General features: G+C 40.5%; 1 protein-coding gene across 4 annotated transcripts in view; it reads right to left on the bottom strand.

Moving 5' to 3' along the window:
* The window catches only part of QTGAL (queuosine-tRNA galactosyltransferase), a 136,284-nt gene extending 123,802 nt beyond the window's left edge, over positions 1–12,482 (bottom strand). For 3 of the 4 annotated variants that reach the window (XM_075441208.1, XM_075441211.1, XM_075441210.1), the window contains exons 1-4: positions 12,342–12,482; positions 7,259–7,375; positions 7,033–7,132; positions 1,940–2,004 (exon numbers count right to left, since the gene is read on the bottom strand). In XM_075441208.1, the coding sequence (XP_075297323.1) occupies positions 1,940–2,004; positions 7,033–7,132; positions 7,259–7,375; positions 12,342–12,377 (318 nt within the window). In that variant the 5' untranslated portion in view covers positions 12,378–12,482. The remainder of the gene's footprint in view (positions 1–1,939; positions 2,005–7,032; positions 7,133–7,258; positions 7,376–12,341) is intronic. The other variant, XM_075441209.1, reaches the window with a different exon arrangement.
* Between the last annotated feature and the right edge of the window lie 1,946 nt (positions 12,483–14,428).

The raw sequence follows: 14,428 nt of genomic DNA, 5'->3' as shown, positions 1-14,428 counted from the left end.
TTAATTCATTTCAGTTAAAGAATTTAATTTTCCAGTTTACTGCTAGTGATTCACAAACAACTAGATCTGTCTGCACTGAAAAGAAAGAATAATCCAAAATTTACCTCAGTAGATTATTCTATACAGATTTGAGACAGAAGATATGAAGCTCCACGGGACAAGACAATTGTAGGTTAATTTCTCACTCATTCACACCTGGACTCAGCTACTTCAGTCAACATAAGTACATATGTAACTCATCCTACGTACTTCCTAGAATGCCCTGCACAACGTGGTATCTGTCTAAACCTGGAATACATGAACTTTGTGAAACATAAGATCTGGGGTGTTTTATTTTTCATTTTAGATATCTAAATAGCCTCTCTGCCTCACAAGAAAGGAGAGTTAAACCCATGGAATCATTCATATAAATTAAACTAGCACTTGGCTTTGTGTCTATCTGAAGTAAAGTAAAACTAACTGGATCCTGAGTTCATTCATCTCAACAACGCTGGCATCACTCCAGTTACTTCATGGCATAATTTATGATGTCCCTGCACTCTTCAAAATCTGGTGAGTGAGGTGATCAAAAACAGAGCAGCAGATTTTGTGCTCTTACTTCCTCAAAATAATCCACTTATGAAACAGACACTGACACTCCATGCTGAATATTAAATACTTTTTTTTTGATGTATGAGAAACTTTCCAAACACCATTAATTTGTATATGCAATTGTGAGTTCTGTGTATTCTATGGATGTTCAAAATTTTGTTTCTGAAATACCCATATATACCCACATGTAACAGTGTATTTCAAAGCATCACCCTCCATAAACTTATACACAAAGATTTACACGAAATACACTCTGTAAAACAAACAAACAAAAAAAACCCAACTTCAAAAAATTGTTAAAGGGAAACTAGGATAAATTCAAATAAACTCATTTAGAAAAGCACACTGTGTTGTCAAATACCGTAATATCTTAATAAAAGCAAGAATAAAGGCCAGGAAAACCACCTGCAAAACTTAATTTCTTAAATGGCAAGACAAGTTTCTGCTGCATTGCCTTGGGTCAAAAGAAATACACCAGCACATAACCATGTCTTGCAACAGTACACTGATTAATTCACAAAATTCTACACAAATAAAAAGAATCCTATCTAATTGATACAACAAATGGAGTTTGCAAACTGAAGGATTACCCAAATTAAAACCTGTGTGGTTATAGGGCTGTAGAGTTTACATCCCTGCTCTCATGAGACTTTCTAATAAGCACAGACAATCGTAACATTAAGTTGAATCCCACCTGAAACCCTACACTTTCAGCAGCCAGTTCCTCCTAGCACTACATTGAGCCATAGTTCAGTTCCAATTCAGAGGAAAGAATCAATCTTCAGGTGAAATTACATAAGATCGGCGAGCCTTAAAGGTCTCACTCTTCTTGCCTGATCCTAGCCACATGGCACCATTCCTCAGATCAGCTACGCACGTTTGTGAAACCCTCCTCTGCATATTAAGCTCCATAAAGTCAGATAGTTATCTGTGGGTTAGCGAGCTGAATGGGTTCACAGAAGGTATCCAACAAAGGACAGGAAAAAAATTCAAGATGGAAGGTGAGACCTCTCCTGTTTTGCATCAAAAAGCCAGTAGATTAGCACTGAGTTTCTCATCAATATAATTTTCTGAAGAATGTGGGAAAGAGAAATCCTGAAAACACCTAAATACCAACCTGGCCCAACCCTGCTCACAATAGCCTGTGAAATCTGATAGGATCAAAGAATGGTGTAAAGCTGCAGGCTTTCCACAGATTGGAAGACAACTTTACAGCTATAAGTAGTAACCAGCATGTTTAACACCCAAACACCTTTAAACAGCTTGTCTTTAAGGCAAACCAGCAGCTACACTAAAAACCAAAGGATATTATTGACAAAACTAAGTTAGACAAAATGTATTAACTTACTGAATCCAGAAAGCAGAGATAGGTTCCTGAGCTCTGAATTACTGCTTGATTTTTAGCAAATCCCACTGTTGAGAAAACAAAGATAAAATTATGGTGGCAGTTTTTACCTTTCCATTATTTTAAGTCCTACTACAGTCAGGAACAGATAAAAGCAAATATGTAAATCAGTATCAAGTAAAGTACACAAATTGTCCATGTTTAAAACAAGGTAATTTGTAAATCCTTACATAGTTTGCCTATTTCAGTCTTCATCTCTGAGTGTTTATCAGTTGTATGTGTTAGAATTCCACCAAATAGAATCAGACTAGTTTTGCTAGCCCTTCACAAAGACATCACGCGCAATATATATCTTGAAGAGTCCCGCTACCTAGGTCTCACTTCCAGTACCTCATAGAATCACAAAACAGTTTGGATTGGAAGGGACCTTTAAAGGTCCTTTAGTCCAACTCCCTTGCAACGAGCAGATGCTGAAAACCCTCAGCTCTATATGCACATTCACCTCAGGTCATAACAAACAGTAACAAATCATAAAAAGGCAAAGAAAGAACAAGAGATTGCTAGGCAACTTACTCGTCCCATCAGGGGGCCAGGTCCTCAGAAGGACTCAAAAAAAAGTTCTGTTTCATTATGCTTGTTAAATATAAAGTACGCAAATACAAAAACTTAGTATTTATTGTAATGGCACCTGTAATGCTGAGGGGAGGCAAAGCAGAATAATCTAAGTACAAGGAGCATAAACCTGGCTTATTCATACCACAACATGTTATACCCCCTACGGAAGACCACACTGAGGTATAAATTCAGTCAAAAGACAATGCTGGCATCTAGGGTCTTTTGGTTTCTGACTCCCTGACACATGTTGAATCCTTTACCAAGCCATTTCAGGAAGTTGAACCAGAAGAGAACTTTATTTGTCAGCTTAATTTCTGAAGCAGATGACAGCACTGGAGGGTGAAACAAACGGCAGAGCCAGAAAAAAGGAGGGGAGCAGGAATATACAGCCAAGGGTAAGGATGGGACTGCAGCAACCAGCAAGAAGATGAACTCTGCTTACCACTGAAATACATCTGCAAGGCAGGAGTGTTTACCTGGGATACTTTCTGTCTGTAGACCAAATCTACACAGGAACCTTCTGGTCTTTGAATTCTGCTCCCAGGCAGCGTTATAAGAAAAGACCACACTATATCCAGTGTTCTTCTGAAAAATGCTATATAAATTCCACTTGATCATATATGTAACATCTAAGCTTTTTTTTGAAGTATTTATGGAACCAAGTCAGGGAATCCAGCAAAAACTGCCCTGACACGCAAACCAAATGATGTGAAGATATGCAATACTGTGGGGTTTTTAGTCTTTAATGGGAAAACTGGAAACATAAAGCCAGAAAATCTCACCATGAAGTGGAGCAGGATAATTCTAAATAGTATTATCCTTAAAGGTCCTGATTTCGCATTTGACAAAAGCAGACTTCTGTAATTCTCCACTCTTTTTATGTGATACAGGTTTAAGTTTGCTCAGGAAACAAATTTAACTGGGCTCAAAGGTTCACTTAGTTTTAACGCACATGCTCCTTGGCTATTCTGTGGAGATATCCAAGTACAGAAAGACTTACGAGTGCATTTCTTACTGCCTCAAAGGAACATTATGTCAACTACCAACAGAACACTACTAATAAAGGCTCTTCCTTAGAATCGTGTTCTTCTTTTCTTACGTATTTGGAGTATTTTAATCCTCACATTAACTCCTCTTCATCATGGATTTCTTGAACTTCTTATCTTACAGTACATTTATATATTACTTTTTATACACATATGCATATCTAATCTCACATATACAGTTACTCTCATTCTCCTTCCTATTGGCAGTAAAAAAGCAGCTGGCAAAGTCAGTAGCTACCACAACAGCAGAGCTGAATCCTGGCATGAGCCATTTTAGTGGGAAATAACGGATGCAAGTTAGCAGGTCTGAACATGCCAAACAAGCAAAACCCTAATGCTGTGGAGCAAGAGGTAAAAGAACAGGACAGACCTAAATCTGCATCAAATCAATACCGTCATACGTCACTACGAGCTGTAAAGCCGCCTGTACTTACGTTTCAATACTGTCATTAGTATACGCCAATATTTCATCAATCTTCAGAAGAAAATAATAAAGTACTAGGAATCAATAATGTCAAAAAAGTGAAAGAGACTCAAAGGCAACTACAAGATGACAATTATATTACTCTATGAAGTTTCTTATATATTTCAGATCTCATTTTCAGATAAAACACTTTAAATAAAATCATGAAGTATTTAATATTTGTTACGAGAAAAAGTTGGGAAATATTTCTTTCTAAGATTAAGACAGAAGCCATCTTGAAGCTTCTCACATACCAGTTAATTTTTTAGAGGATAGAGAAGAAAATACACATATTTTAAAAATTATTAGTAAGAGACATAAGTCCCCCTGGAAGAAACCAGATATTAAAAGCTGCTTCACCACAATGAATCCTATGTTTGGCATGCGTAAAAAAAATTTCTTTAATATTACTCTACTGAAGAAAATCAAATGTTTGTGCCAGGTCTCCGAGTTTTGTAAGGCCTGCTTACTTGGTGAAAAGAGCCTGTTACCATGGTTACAGCCGTAAAAACTTAAGCCTCAGTGAGATATTAACATTCCTCACTCTTGGAAAGAAAAAGCTTTCCTTTTTTTAGGCAAGTGACCCTTTCTTTTTTTCTAGGTCCCCCCCTTTCTTTTACATGTTCGAAAAGAATCAGAAATAAATCCTAATCTTGTGTAAATAGTTGAAGATGTGAAGCCTGACTAGTACATTGTTTCTGTACTAAAGCATCTTCTTTTAAAGCAAAGACTCCTTACAGTTGTAACTCGTTTCAACATAATAAAAGTAAATCACTGAAAGCAAACAAATACTATGGATTTCAAGTAACCTGCTCCTAAAACGTAACAACCATGAAGCAAAGATGTTCTCATTTTAATGGTGACCTGTGAGTGACTTCCACATGAATAAGCTTGGTTTGTTTTTTTTTAAAAGAACTATGCATTTCATACTATTATTTAAAACAATGCTCACAGCTGCATCCCCCACCTCCAACTTATTAAAGATTTGTTCAAGTTTCAGCTATCCCAACACTGACACACGCATGTTAAAACAAAAATTCATCTGACACATCTCTCACAGCACAAAATATTCCTTGTAGTTCACAACTCGAATTTAGTTTTAGTTTCAGTTTCCTAAAGCACAGAGGTGAACTGGCTTCAGAATTTTAATATAAATTATTGTCAAAACATTGCACCTGTGTGTTCTTACAAAGTCAAAACTAGTTTACACACATGATTAATACAACACTGTATTAGGAACAAGAGTTTACATACAGAAAAAGTTTTATAAAAATGGAAAATATATGACATAACAAGATGGTATTAACACTTTCCTAAGTACCGTAATTGACAACCTCTGGTATTATTCTTTGGCTTTTTTCCTGACAAATTACAACCTACTTAGCTTCCAGATCATCAACTACTAAGAGAAGTCAGATTTGAAAGAAGACTGATCACCCAATAGTTGATGGGGGAAAAAAGGAAGACAGGTATATTTCCAGGAATAGAAGCAATTCTTGACATTCCTCAACTCCAGATTTATCAGTTGCCCAGCAGAGAAAAATTCCCTCTACAAACCTTGTCTGTCTTTTGTCATCACCAGCTCAATAATGTTAATATTACACGTTGCACTGTCAAAACAACAGCAGTTCATGTTAGAGATATTAAAATACTACAAATATTTGTAGTAACAGTTACACTGTGTTACTTCAGTATTGTTACGTCTGACAACTGTTTAAAAAACAGCTTTAAAGAAGTCTCTAGTCCAAAAAAATGACAGTAAGTAAAGCCAGGGGCCTATACCAAGTTGCAGCTGAATTCAGCGCACAGACGCCAATTTATTTGCGTGTTTCAACCAGGGGATGAAAATTAAAGCCTTCTGAAACAGAACTGGGCATTTTCATAGTAAGCCCATTTTGAGGAGACCATCATCAGCCTAGGATTCTTTCCAGTCATAAAAAGGATATTTTGTTAAAAAACAGAAACTGACCTGGTTTCGTGTTACAGGGTTTCCAGTGCGCCTTTTAAGTGAGATAACTTGAAAGACACAAGTTTGGAACCAGTTTTATATCAGTTCCTACCTGTCTACTCCTTGTCACAAAATACAGAACAACAGCAACATCAGTTATACAGCTCCCATATAAAATGCGAGCACACTGTTCTGCGTGCTTTGTCCTGCGTTGTTCTCCATCAGAAGACAGACATATCTTCCAACTTTAATGCCGTTCAACACCAGCTTCTTCAAAGAGCAATATACTTTCATTTCCATTTTATGCTTTAGCTAGCCTGTCTGCTAAAAAACCCTGAACATAAAACAACCAAACAAGCAAAAGAAAACCTGTTAGAGAGATTCGTTTATCTCCTCCAGCGGGGAAATGTAATTCATATTAGCATGCAAATCAACAGGGAATCACACCATACACCTATCTGGTATCTCACTAAACATATTGTTTTGCCTCTTGTGTAAATACTTAGGAATTTAGTGAGAGTTTTTAGCTCACATCAAAAGTTTTCTGAAACCTGTGTTTTGATCTGATCATCAAAAGGATATCAAAAACTTATTTTGTTCTGTTTCAGGGTCTATTCTACAATACTGAAAAAAATGCATTTACTTTTTAAATCATTATGTAATAAATTTTGGATTTCTTTTTTCTTAAAACCCATCTCCTGAAGATAAATCAGATATCAGAAAGCCACAGTAAGATTGCAAGCATTAACAACATTGTGTATACTGAAATTAAACAAAATTCTCTTGCAGAGTAAAGTGTTAAACCAAGTTCTTCTTTCCTGGATATATAAACAAATTCCACAGAGCCAAAACCAACAGGGCCAAATACTAAACTGGAATGAGTTTTTGAATGGAGAGCTCTGGAAAACAATGTGGTTTTCTCCACTGCAATGCAAGTGGCTACTCAGACACTTTTCAAACTGAAAAACAGAAGATGCCTGTGACAACAACCTAGGTCTCAAAAAATCACGATTAATCTACATACCGCCTCGAGGCTGAGATGAATCATTACTACCAATGATTACTGGAATGCCAGCATCTTCCAGCTTGATCTTCCATTCTTCAATTATTTCAGCTGAACCATCCTAGAAAAATGATGACACAGACGTAGCTATTTTAACTTGTATGGTGAATCAAATATAGTAAAAATAAAATTCCTATCAGAGACAGTATTTACTTGGACAGTACTTCACATAAGGTCTTAAACATACCTTACTGGCATCATTAAAAACTGACAGCTCCATGGTTTCTTTAAAATCTTGTTCCCAAACTGACTTCAAGCATTCATCTAACCAGCATTCACTATTGTGAACAGGCACAATGACAGACTACAAAAAAACAAACAAAAATCCAAATGCATGTCAGCAAGCACTATTTGTTTACTTACAGTATAAGCATATTCATTAAAAACGGGAAATGCCAGATCCTTCTGAAACTAACTTTCACAAAAAATGCATCTTAAAAATACTATAGTAGGCAAACCTCCTTTATTTTAATTACAAATACACGATTTGCTTTCTTCTCTATCAAACTTTTTCATTTTTTGAGTTCTACAAGATGTTTTTTGGTAGCTCTCCAAGGAAACAAGAGAGACTGCTGAACCAAAAACCCTAACAAAACATCTACACCACCACACTAACCTGTTCCTACTATTCCTGCATTTCTTATGACACTCTTTACTTCTGTCTCCTGTTAATATATCTGACACATCAATTTTTCTTTAAGCTTACTACCTCATTGGAAGTGCTCATATATGCAGCCTGCACCCTCTGGCTCTAGCCAAGTTTTTAAAAATGATTCTACCTAAAGCTGCTATTAAGCACATTAGAAAACGACATATTTGCACAGTCTACCGTCTCCATTGTAGGCTTTCCTGTTATAGCCTCTGATGTCTATTATAGCCACATGCACGCAAAGCATGAAAACTTACCCGAAATATTTTTAAATTCATTAAAAACTAGAGATGAGGGATTTCCCTCTTCAATTACCCCTGTTCTAATTACCTCCCAAAAGCCAACAAACCCCCAAATTCTTTCAGTGTCTAAAAAAAGAATACATTCCATTCACAGAATGCAAGGTCCTAAGAAATGAGCGCAGTAATACACTGGCTATGTTTGGAAACCGAGAGTCCAAACCTGTACCTGCTAAGATCACTTACAGATGGGGAACTTAAGGCAAAGAGCCTTAGTAACTTGTAAAACATCTCATGGGACATTTTAAGAAGTTCCTAGAAACAGAACTTCAACTCCTTATTGTGTGGTATAACCATAAACGCGTAGTTTGAAGAAACAGAGGATTAGTTCCTATCGTCAGCATGTGAGAATCTTAAGAAACAAAATACTAGAAGAGTACTGAAATGGAATTATTCAAGACTTTAATAATTTGAATAAGATACATGTGAGTACATGTACATTGTGCAAATACATGCAAATGCATACATCAGTGTGCAGATATATTTTGTGGACATTGAGGAATGTATCTGGGTTTTTCACAGAGTATGATGTGTGGTATGATGATTAACAAATAAAAAACTTAAGAACATTTCACAGCAAAATAAAAAAATATATCGTTTAAAATGAACGAACATCCTGATTTTTGGCAGGATGCTGCAACAGGTGAAAGGGGTCTTTAAAAGAAGTAGAAGGAAGGCTATCTAAAATCTTAAGCAAAGCAGGTCTTTCACCTTTGTTCTGGAGAGATAAATAAGTAAAATAAGGAGAAATAAAATAACCAAAACGTGAAGTTGATTACAAAAAAATTACAGACAAAAAAAACAGACAAAAAACATTATTTCAGAACTATGGCTCAGATTAGTACTTTTGAGACTTCAAAAATAGGCAGAAATCCGAGATACAACACATTCAATTTACTCAGGATTTTAATATCCCTTATGTCTAGATGGCAATTAAAATACGACCCTATACATTCATACTAATCAATCTAACATAGTCAGTCAGATCGAAAAGGGTTCTCCAATTCTTCCAAAGACAAATAGCTGCAGTTTTGCACATCCAGAAAAATCAATGACTTCACTTCCATTTTTTTTATTAACTCAGTAAAATTTGGTTACGCCATCACAAACTAGCTTGATACCGGCTTAAAAACTGTAAAACTGGAACGTCTTTGCTGTTTGCCTTAATGAACTCCTGTTTTAAGTCAGGACAGCAATGCAAAATATCAAGATTATGTTAGAATGTTTCTGCTTAGTTTGAACTGAAAATAGTAAAAGCAGTACTTCAACAGCAGCACATATAAAACAATCTAGAAATACGTGATGGCACTCAGGTGCTCTGAACTCAATGTAATAACTCATAACGTATTAGCATGGTCTTGAATATGTTAATTTGAGCAGACTCTACTTCCACAGAACCATCACAGCAATGTTGAGCTAGATGCCTACCAAAATAAGGTACAGAGCTGAACTGCTGGTGACATTTTCTGTGTAAAACCTGACAAATTAACAAATTATACAAACAACTGTACTCAGCAATATGATTAAAATACCAGGGTACTGCTAGCATTGTATACTGAAGGTTCCTTAGGTTCTACCATTCTCACCCAGTTTACTGTTCTTCTGGGGGGTTTTTTGTTTTGGTTTGGGGTTTTTTTAAAGCCAAAGATAAATTTAAAACACCACAGAGCTAAACTTTCCTTTCTCCCTAGTTCATTTCTACATTTGTAGCTTGGCTTACAAGTTACAGCTGGCACTTGTCCTGAACTAGGCATTTGTAAACTGGCCTTTGCTATCGTGTAACTGTATCCGAATACTTCCATCATCTCCTTCGTTCATTCACAGAAGGAATAGCACGAACCAGGGGACTACGTCACTTACAGGTGTAGACTCATAGCAAAAAGAACAGCCGGTAGTAACCTCAGAGACCGTGTCTACTTCTTCTGTCCCAAACCAAGACCAGCTACACCTACATCATTGCTGACAGTCCATAATCTGCAGGGACAGGAACACCAACCTTGCTAAGGCAATCTCTAACAGCAGGCATACGGCAGGCCTGGAATGCAGTTTTCCCAATGTCTGAAGTCCTTTTGCTGCTGTTTATGCCAACTACTAGTTCCCAATGCCAGCACAGATTATTATTCTAGTTCTCTTTGCATAAGCCCTTCGTACATTTGAAGTCCGTTACTCTAATACTGAACTACAGAAATATGCATAATGTTTTTTCAAAGTAATTTTGAGTCAGCACAAGGACATAAATTGTAAACAACTAGCGTATTTTCATCATTACAAGATCAACTAAGTGACAACTGAGTCAATCTTTTCATTAGCTGAGACTGATTTATAGCAAAATCCAACACTTTCATGGCCTGTGAGACAAGGACAACACTTAAAACACAGAGCTATGAATCAGATCTGGATTTGAGCATTGTGACACTAGCTGGTTTTCCCTGAACTTCACGCATTCTAGAGTAAGACCTGAAATGATTTTAGGTACTTTTAGTAATGTAGTTTTGCCATCACCAAGCTGAAGATAATGATTCTCGGCTTCACTGCAAAATGAATTTTGATGTATGGTAAAAATGACAGAATGTGAAATGGTTAACAGGCAGTTCGATCCCCCTTCTTCTACAAATGTACTGACCAAAAAAACTCCCTTCCTCCCTCAGCTAGACTACTGGAAAACACAACATCAATCACAAGATTGCAGAGAAGTGGAGCAAAGCAAGTTAAAAAAAAAAGTGACAGAAACTGTGCAACTGAATGTTTTACATCTAAAAACATCTCATTTGTGGCATTACCACTATCACCCTCTACTGCAAACACATAGGATAAACAACTCCAAACTGAAAACTTAATTTCAGTTTCCACAGATTTCAATTCAAGGAGACTCCGAGCAGCCTCCGTATCTGAATGTGGAAAATAAATTTTAAATATAATTTTAACACTGCTGAAGATTTTCTAGAAGTCAGAAACTGTTCTTTTTAAATGAAGGTTTCATCTGAGTCATACTCCAAACCATTTAGAAACTCCTGACTGTTGGCAGAAACGTACTAGTTTTGTCAAATCTTACACACGAGACACTTTCAATGAACCCTGGAAGGTTTCTAGGCCGGCGGCGCTGACCCGCTGCTCGGCTCCGAGCCCGTGAAGCTGCTCATCATTTTCACTCACCCACTGATGTGCATCTTCTTGCTTTTCAGATGTTTACCTCGCTGCAGCTAAATCATAGAATCATAGAATGGTTTGGGTTGGAAGGGACCTTAAAGATCATCTGGTTCCAACCCCTGCCATGAGCAGGGACATCTTCCACCAGCCCAGGGTGCTCAGAGCTCCATCCAACCTGGCCTTGAACCCTGCCAGGGACAGGGCAGCCACAGCTTCTCTGGGCAACCTGGGCCAGGGCCTCACCACCCTCATGGGGAAGAATTTCTTCCTAATATCTAATCTAAATCTGCCCTCTTTTAGTTTACAGCCATTCCCCCTTGTCCTATCACTACACACCCTTGTGAAAAGCCCCTCTCCACCCTTCCTGTCGGCCCCTTCAGGTACTGGCAGCTGCTCTAAGGTCACCCCAGAGCCTTCTCTTCTCGTAGGAGAGGTGCTCCAGCCCTCGGATCATCTCCATGGCCTTCTCTGGACCCGCTCCAACACATCCATGTGCTTCTTATGTTGGGGGCCCCAGAGCTGGATGCAGGACTCCAGGTGGGGTCACCTGGGGTCTCATGAGAGCAGGGTAAAGGGGCAGAATCCCCTCCCTCGCCCTGCTGGCCACGCTTCTCCTGATACAACCCAGGATACAGTCGGCTTTCTGGGCTGCCAGCGCACATTGCCAGCTCATGTTGAGCTTCTCATCCACCAGTACCCCCAAGTCCTTCTCCTCAGGACTGCTCTCGAGCCACTCTCCGCCCAGCCTGTGCTTGTATTTGGGATTGCCTCGACCCACGTGCAGGACCTTGCGCTTCGCCTTGTCGAACTTCATGCGGTTCGTGCAGGCCCACCTCTCCGGCCTGTGCAGGCCTCACTGCATGGCGTCCCTTCCCTCCCGCCTGTCGCCAGACTGCAGCCAACGCGCACCGGCTGCATGCGTACAGATTTGTAAACGAAAAACTAAATTTTCTGAACACCCAAACATTGTTACCAGGGGTAACAGAAGCAGCAAAGAGCGGAAGAAAAACCTCAAAACCATCTGTTCAAACCCCACGCGACCCCTCGTGCCCAGCCCGCCACTCCGCCGGGCCAGCCAGCGCCGGGCCAGCCAGCACCGGGCCCCGAGCCCCCCCGGGCCCCGCCCGGGGCGAGACCCGCCACCTCCCGCCGCCCCGGGCCCGCCCGACACGCACCACCTGCACGGCGCGGCCCCGCCCCGCCTCCGCCATGGCCGCCTCCGCCGAGGCTGGCGGCCCCGCCGCGCCTTTCTCCTCAGGGGCCGCGCGGCCGACCCGCCCGCTCCCGCTCCCGCCTCGGCCCCTCAGGCCTCCCCCGTCCCGTGCACCGCGGGAGGAACAACGATAGACGAGGCGGCCGGAGAGGCCGGAAGCGCCACCGCGGCGCTGCGCGACGCTCTAGGACGGGCGGCGAGCAGCGAGGCGCTGAGGGGAGGGCGGGCCGCGCCGCTCCGCTCTGCCAGCGGGAGGGGAGGGAGCCGGGGCCGAGCCGCCTCCCGCGCTCCCGAAGGCCGCTTCGGCCGGGGGCTGCTCGGTGCCGGTTGCAAACGCTTCTCCCGGCTGGGGGTACGGGGTGGCCTGGGGCGCTGCGCCGGCCTGGCCCGGGTGCGCGGTCGGGGCGGAGGGGCCTGTCTGCGGCGGCGCTGGCTGCTGCGGGAAGTGGTGCCTGCAGTGTCCCGCCTGGTCCCGATTACAGTTTCTGCTTGCATCTCTCAGCCAGCACTTTTCTTGGTCAAGCCTGGTCTGTGCAGTGCCTACAATGGCTTTGTTATTTTTTAATAACCTTTAAAAATGGGACAATATTTGTTGGAGGTAACAGTCTCATTATTGATCATTTACTGAAACTATGATTGTGCTGCCACTTACTCCCTTGAAAGTATTCACAACTCAAAGGGATCGCAAGACCAGGCCCTATACAACAACCTATTCAGAATTTTTGAAATTTGCACAAAGCAATCTTTGTTGAGCAAAATCGTGAGATTATCCCTTGTTTATCTGAAGAGCCTGTTAAACAGCTAGACAATTCAAGGAGCAAACAGAGCAGAGTTATCTTAAAATGTTTGTTGGCACACGGATCTGAGAACTGAGGAGGTGAGGAAGACAGCCAAGCAGTAATTCACCCTTGGAATCTATTTCAAATTATCTACACAGCTTCTCTCCATCCAGCCTGAGTTTAATCTCTCTGTGAACGGCCCTGCTAAATATGATCATTTCTTTTTCTGGCGACGAAGGCTGCTAGCACTTCTACCTTGCCTGCGTGCCTTGCTTTATCTGAGAAAGTGTAGCAGGGTATTGCTTTACTCGCGCTGAACCAGACAAAAGTTCTAGTCAGGGCCCAGGGCCTCATTATGCACAGCAGCCTACAGAATGCAGAGCAAACCCCGTGCTTCCTTCCCCGAGGAAAACGGAACCAATCAAAACCACCAGAAATGTTTTCTACGTTATATGCTGTAGCTGACCACAGAGGGTAATTAAATACAAACATCTACTCAAAATGTGATTTTCATTTTGGGGGATTTTGGACAGGCTTTTAAAGGCCCACAAGCATGCAAAAACTATTCAGTGGGATCTGACTTGCTCTGTGAGAGTCGTTACCTACTGGCTTTTGAAAATCTAGCAGGCATTTCTGTGTTCTTGGGCAACTAAATAGTTTTCAAAGTATAGTCCATTGTTTCAGGCCTATTGCTCTTTGGTGTGGGTCAGAATGCAAAGAGGTCTCCTAATGCTGTCCTGACCAAGCAAAAATGGTTTGGTCCTAGTTGTGCTTGCGATTGCTCTACTGTAAAGATTTTTCAGCACACAGAGCAGTTCTTACAGCTGAAAGCATTACAGAATCAAAGATGTTTTTCATCATACTAGTTTTTAACTTTTATTCCTGATAAACCATTCTCTTGAGGTGGGTTACTGTAAACCTAAGACTTGCAAATTCTGGAGGCTTTAGCTATCAAATAGAATTTTTCCTCATCTTGGTGGAAAGACATCTAGAAAGTTATTTTGCTTTCTTTACATTCAGCTCTGTCCTTTCAAAAACGACGTGGACTAGTGATAGTAGGGAAAACTTGGGCCTACTGACTGGCGAGGACAGATCCTAACTGACTTCACTAGGAGTTTATAAAAAGATAAAAAGGAGTGCTCGTGTAGGGTATCGCTAGGGTTATTTAGGCCAGGTAGTCTTGGGTCCATTTTCTTTTTGAAAAGGTCAGACTGTAACTGAGGGGACAAGAGAGTACCCTTACAAACAAATCCGTTTGTTGGTGGTGTGG

The sequence above is a fragment of the Opisthocomus hoazin genome, chromosome 21 (genome assembly GCF_030867145.1).
Source record: "Opisthocomus hoazin isolate bOpiHoa1 chromosome 21, bOpiHoa1.hap1, whole genome shotgun sequence".
In the NCBI taxonomy this organism is placed as follows: Eukaryota; Metazoa; Chordata; class Aves; order Opisthocomiformes; family Opisthocomidae; genus Opisthocomus; species Opisthocomus hoazin.
This window is presented reverse-complemented; position numbering and strand designations above follow the sequence as displayed.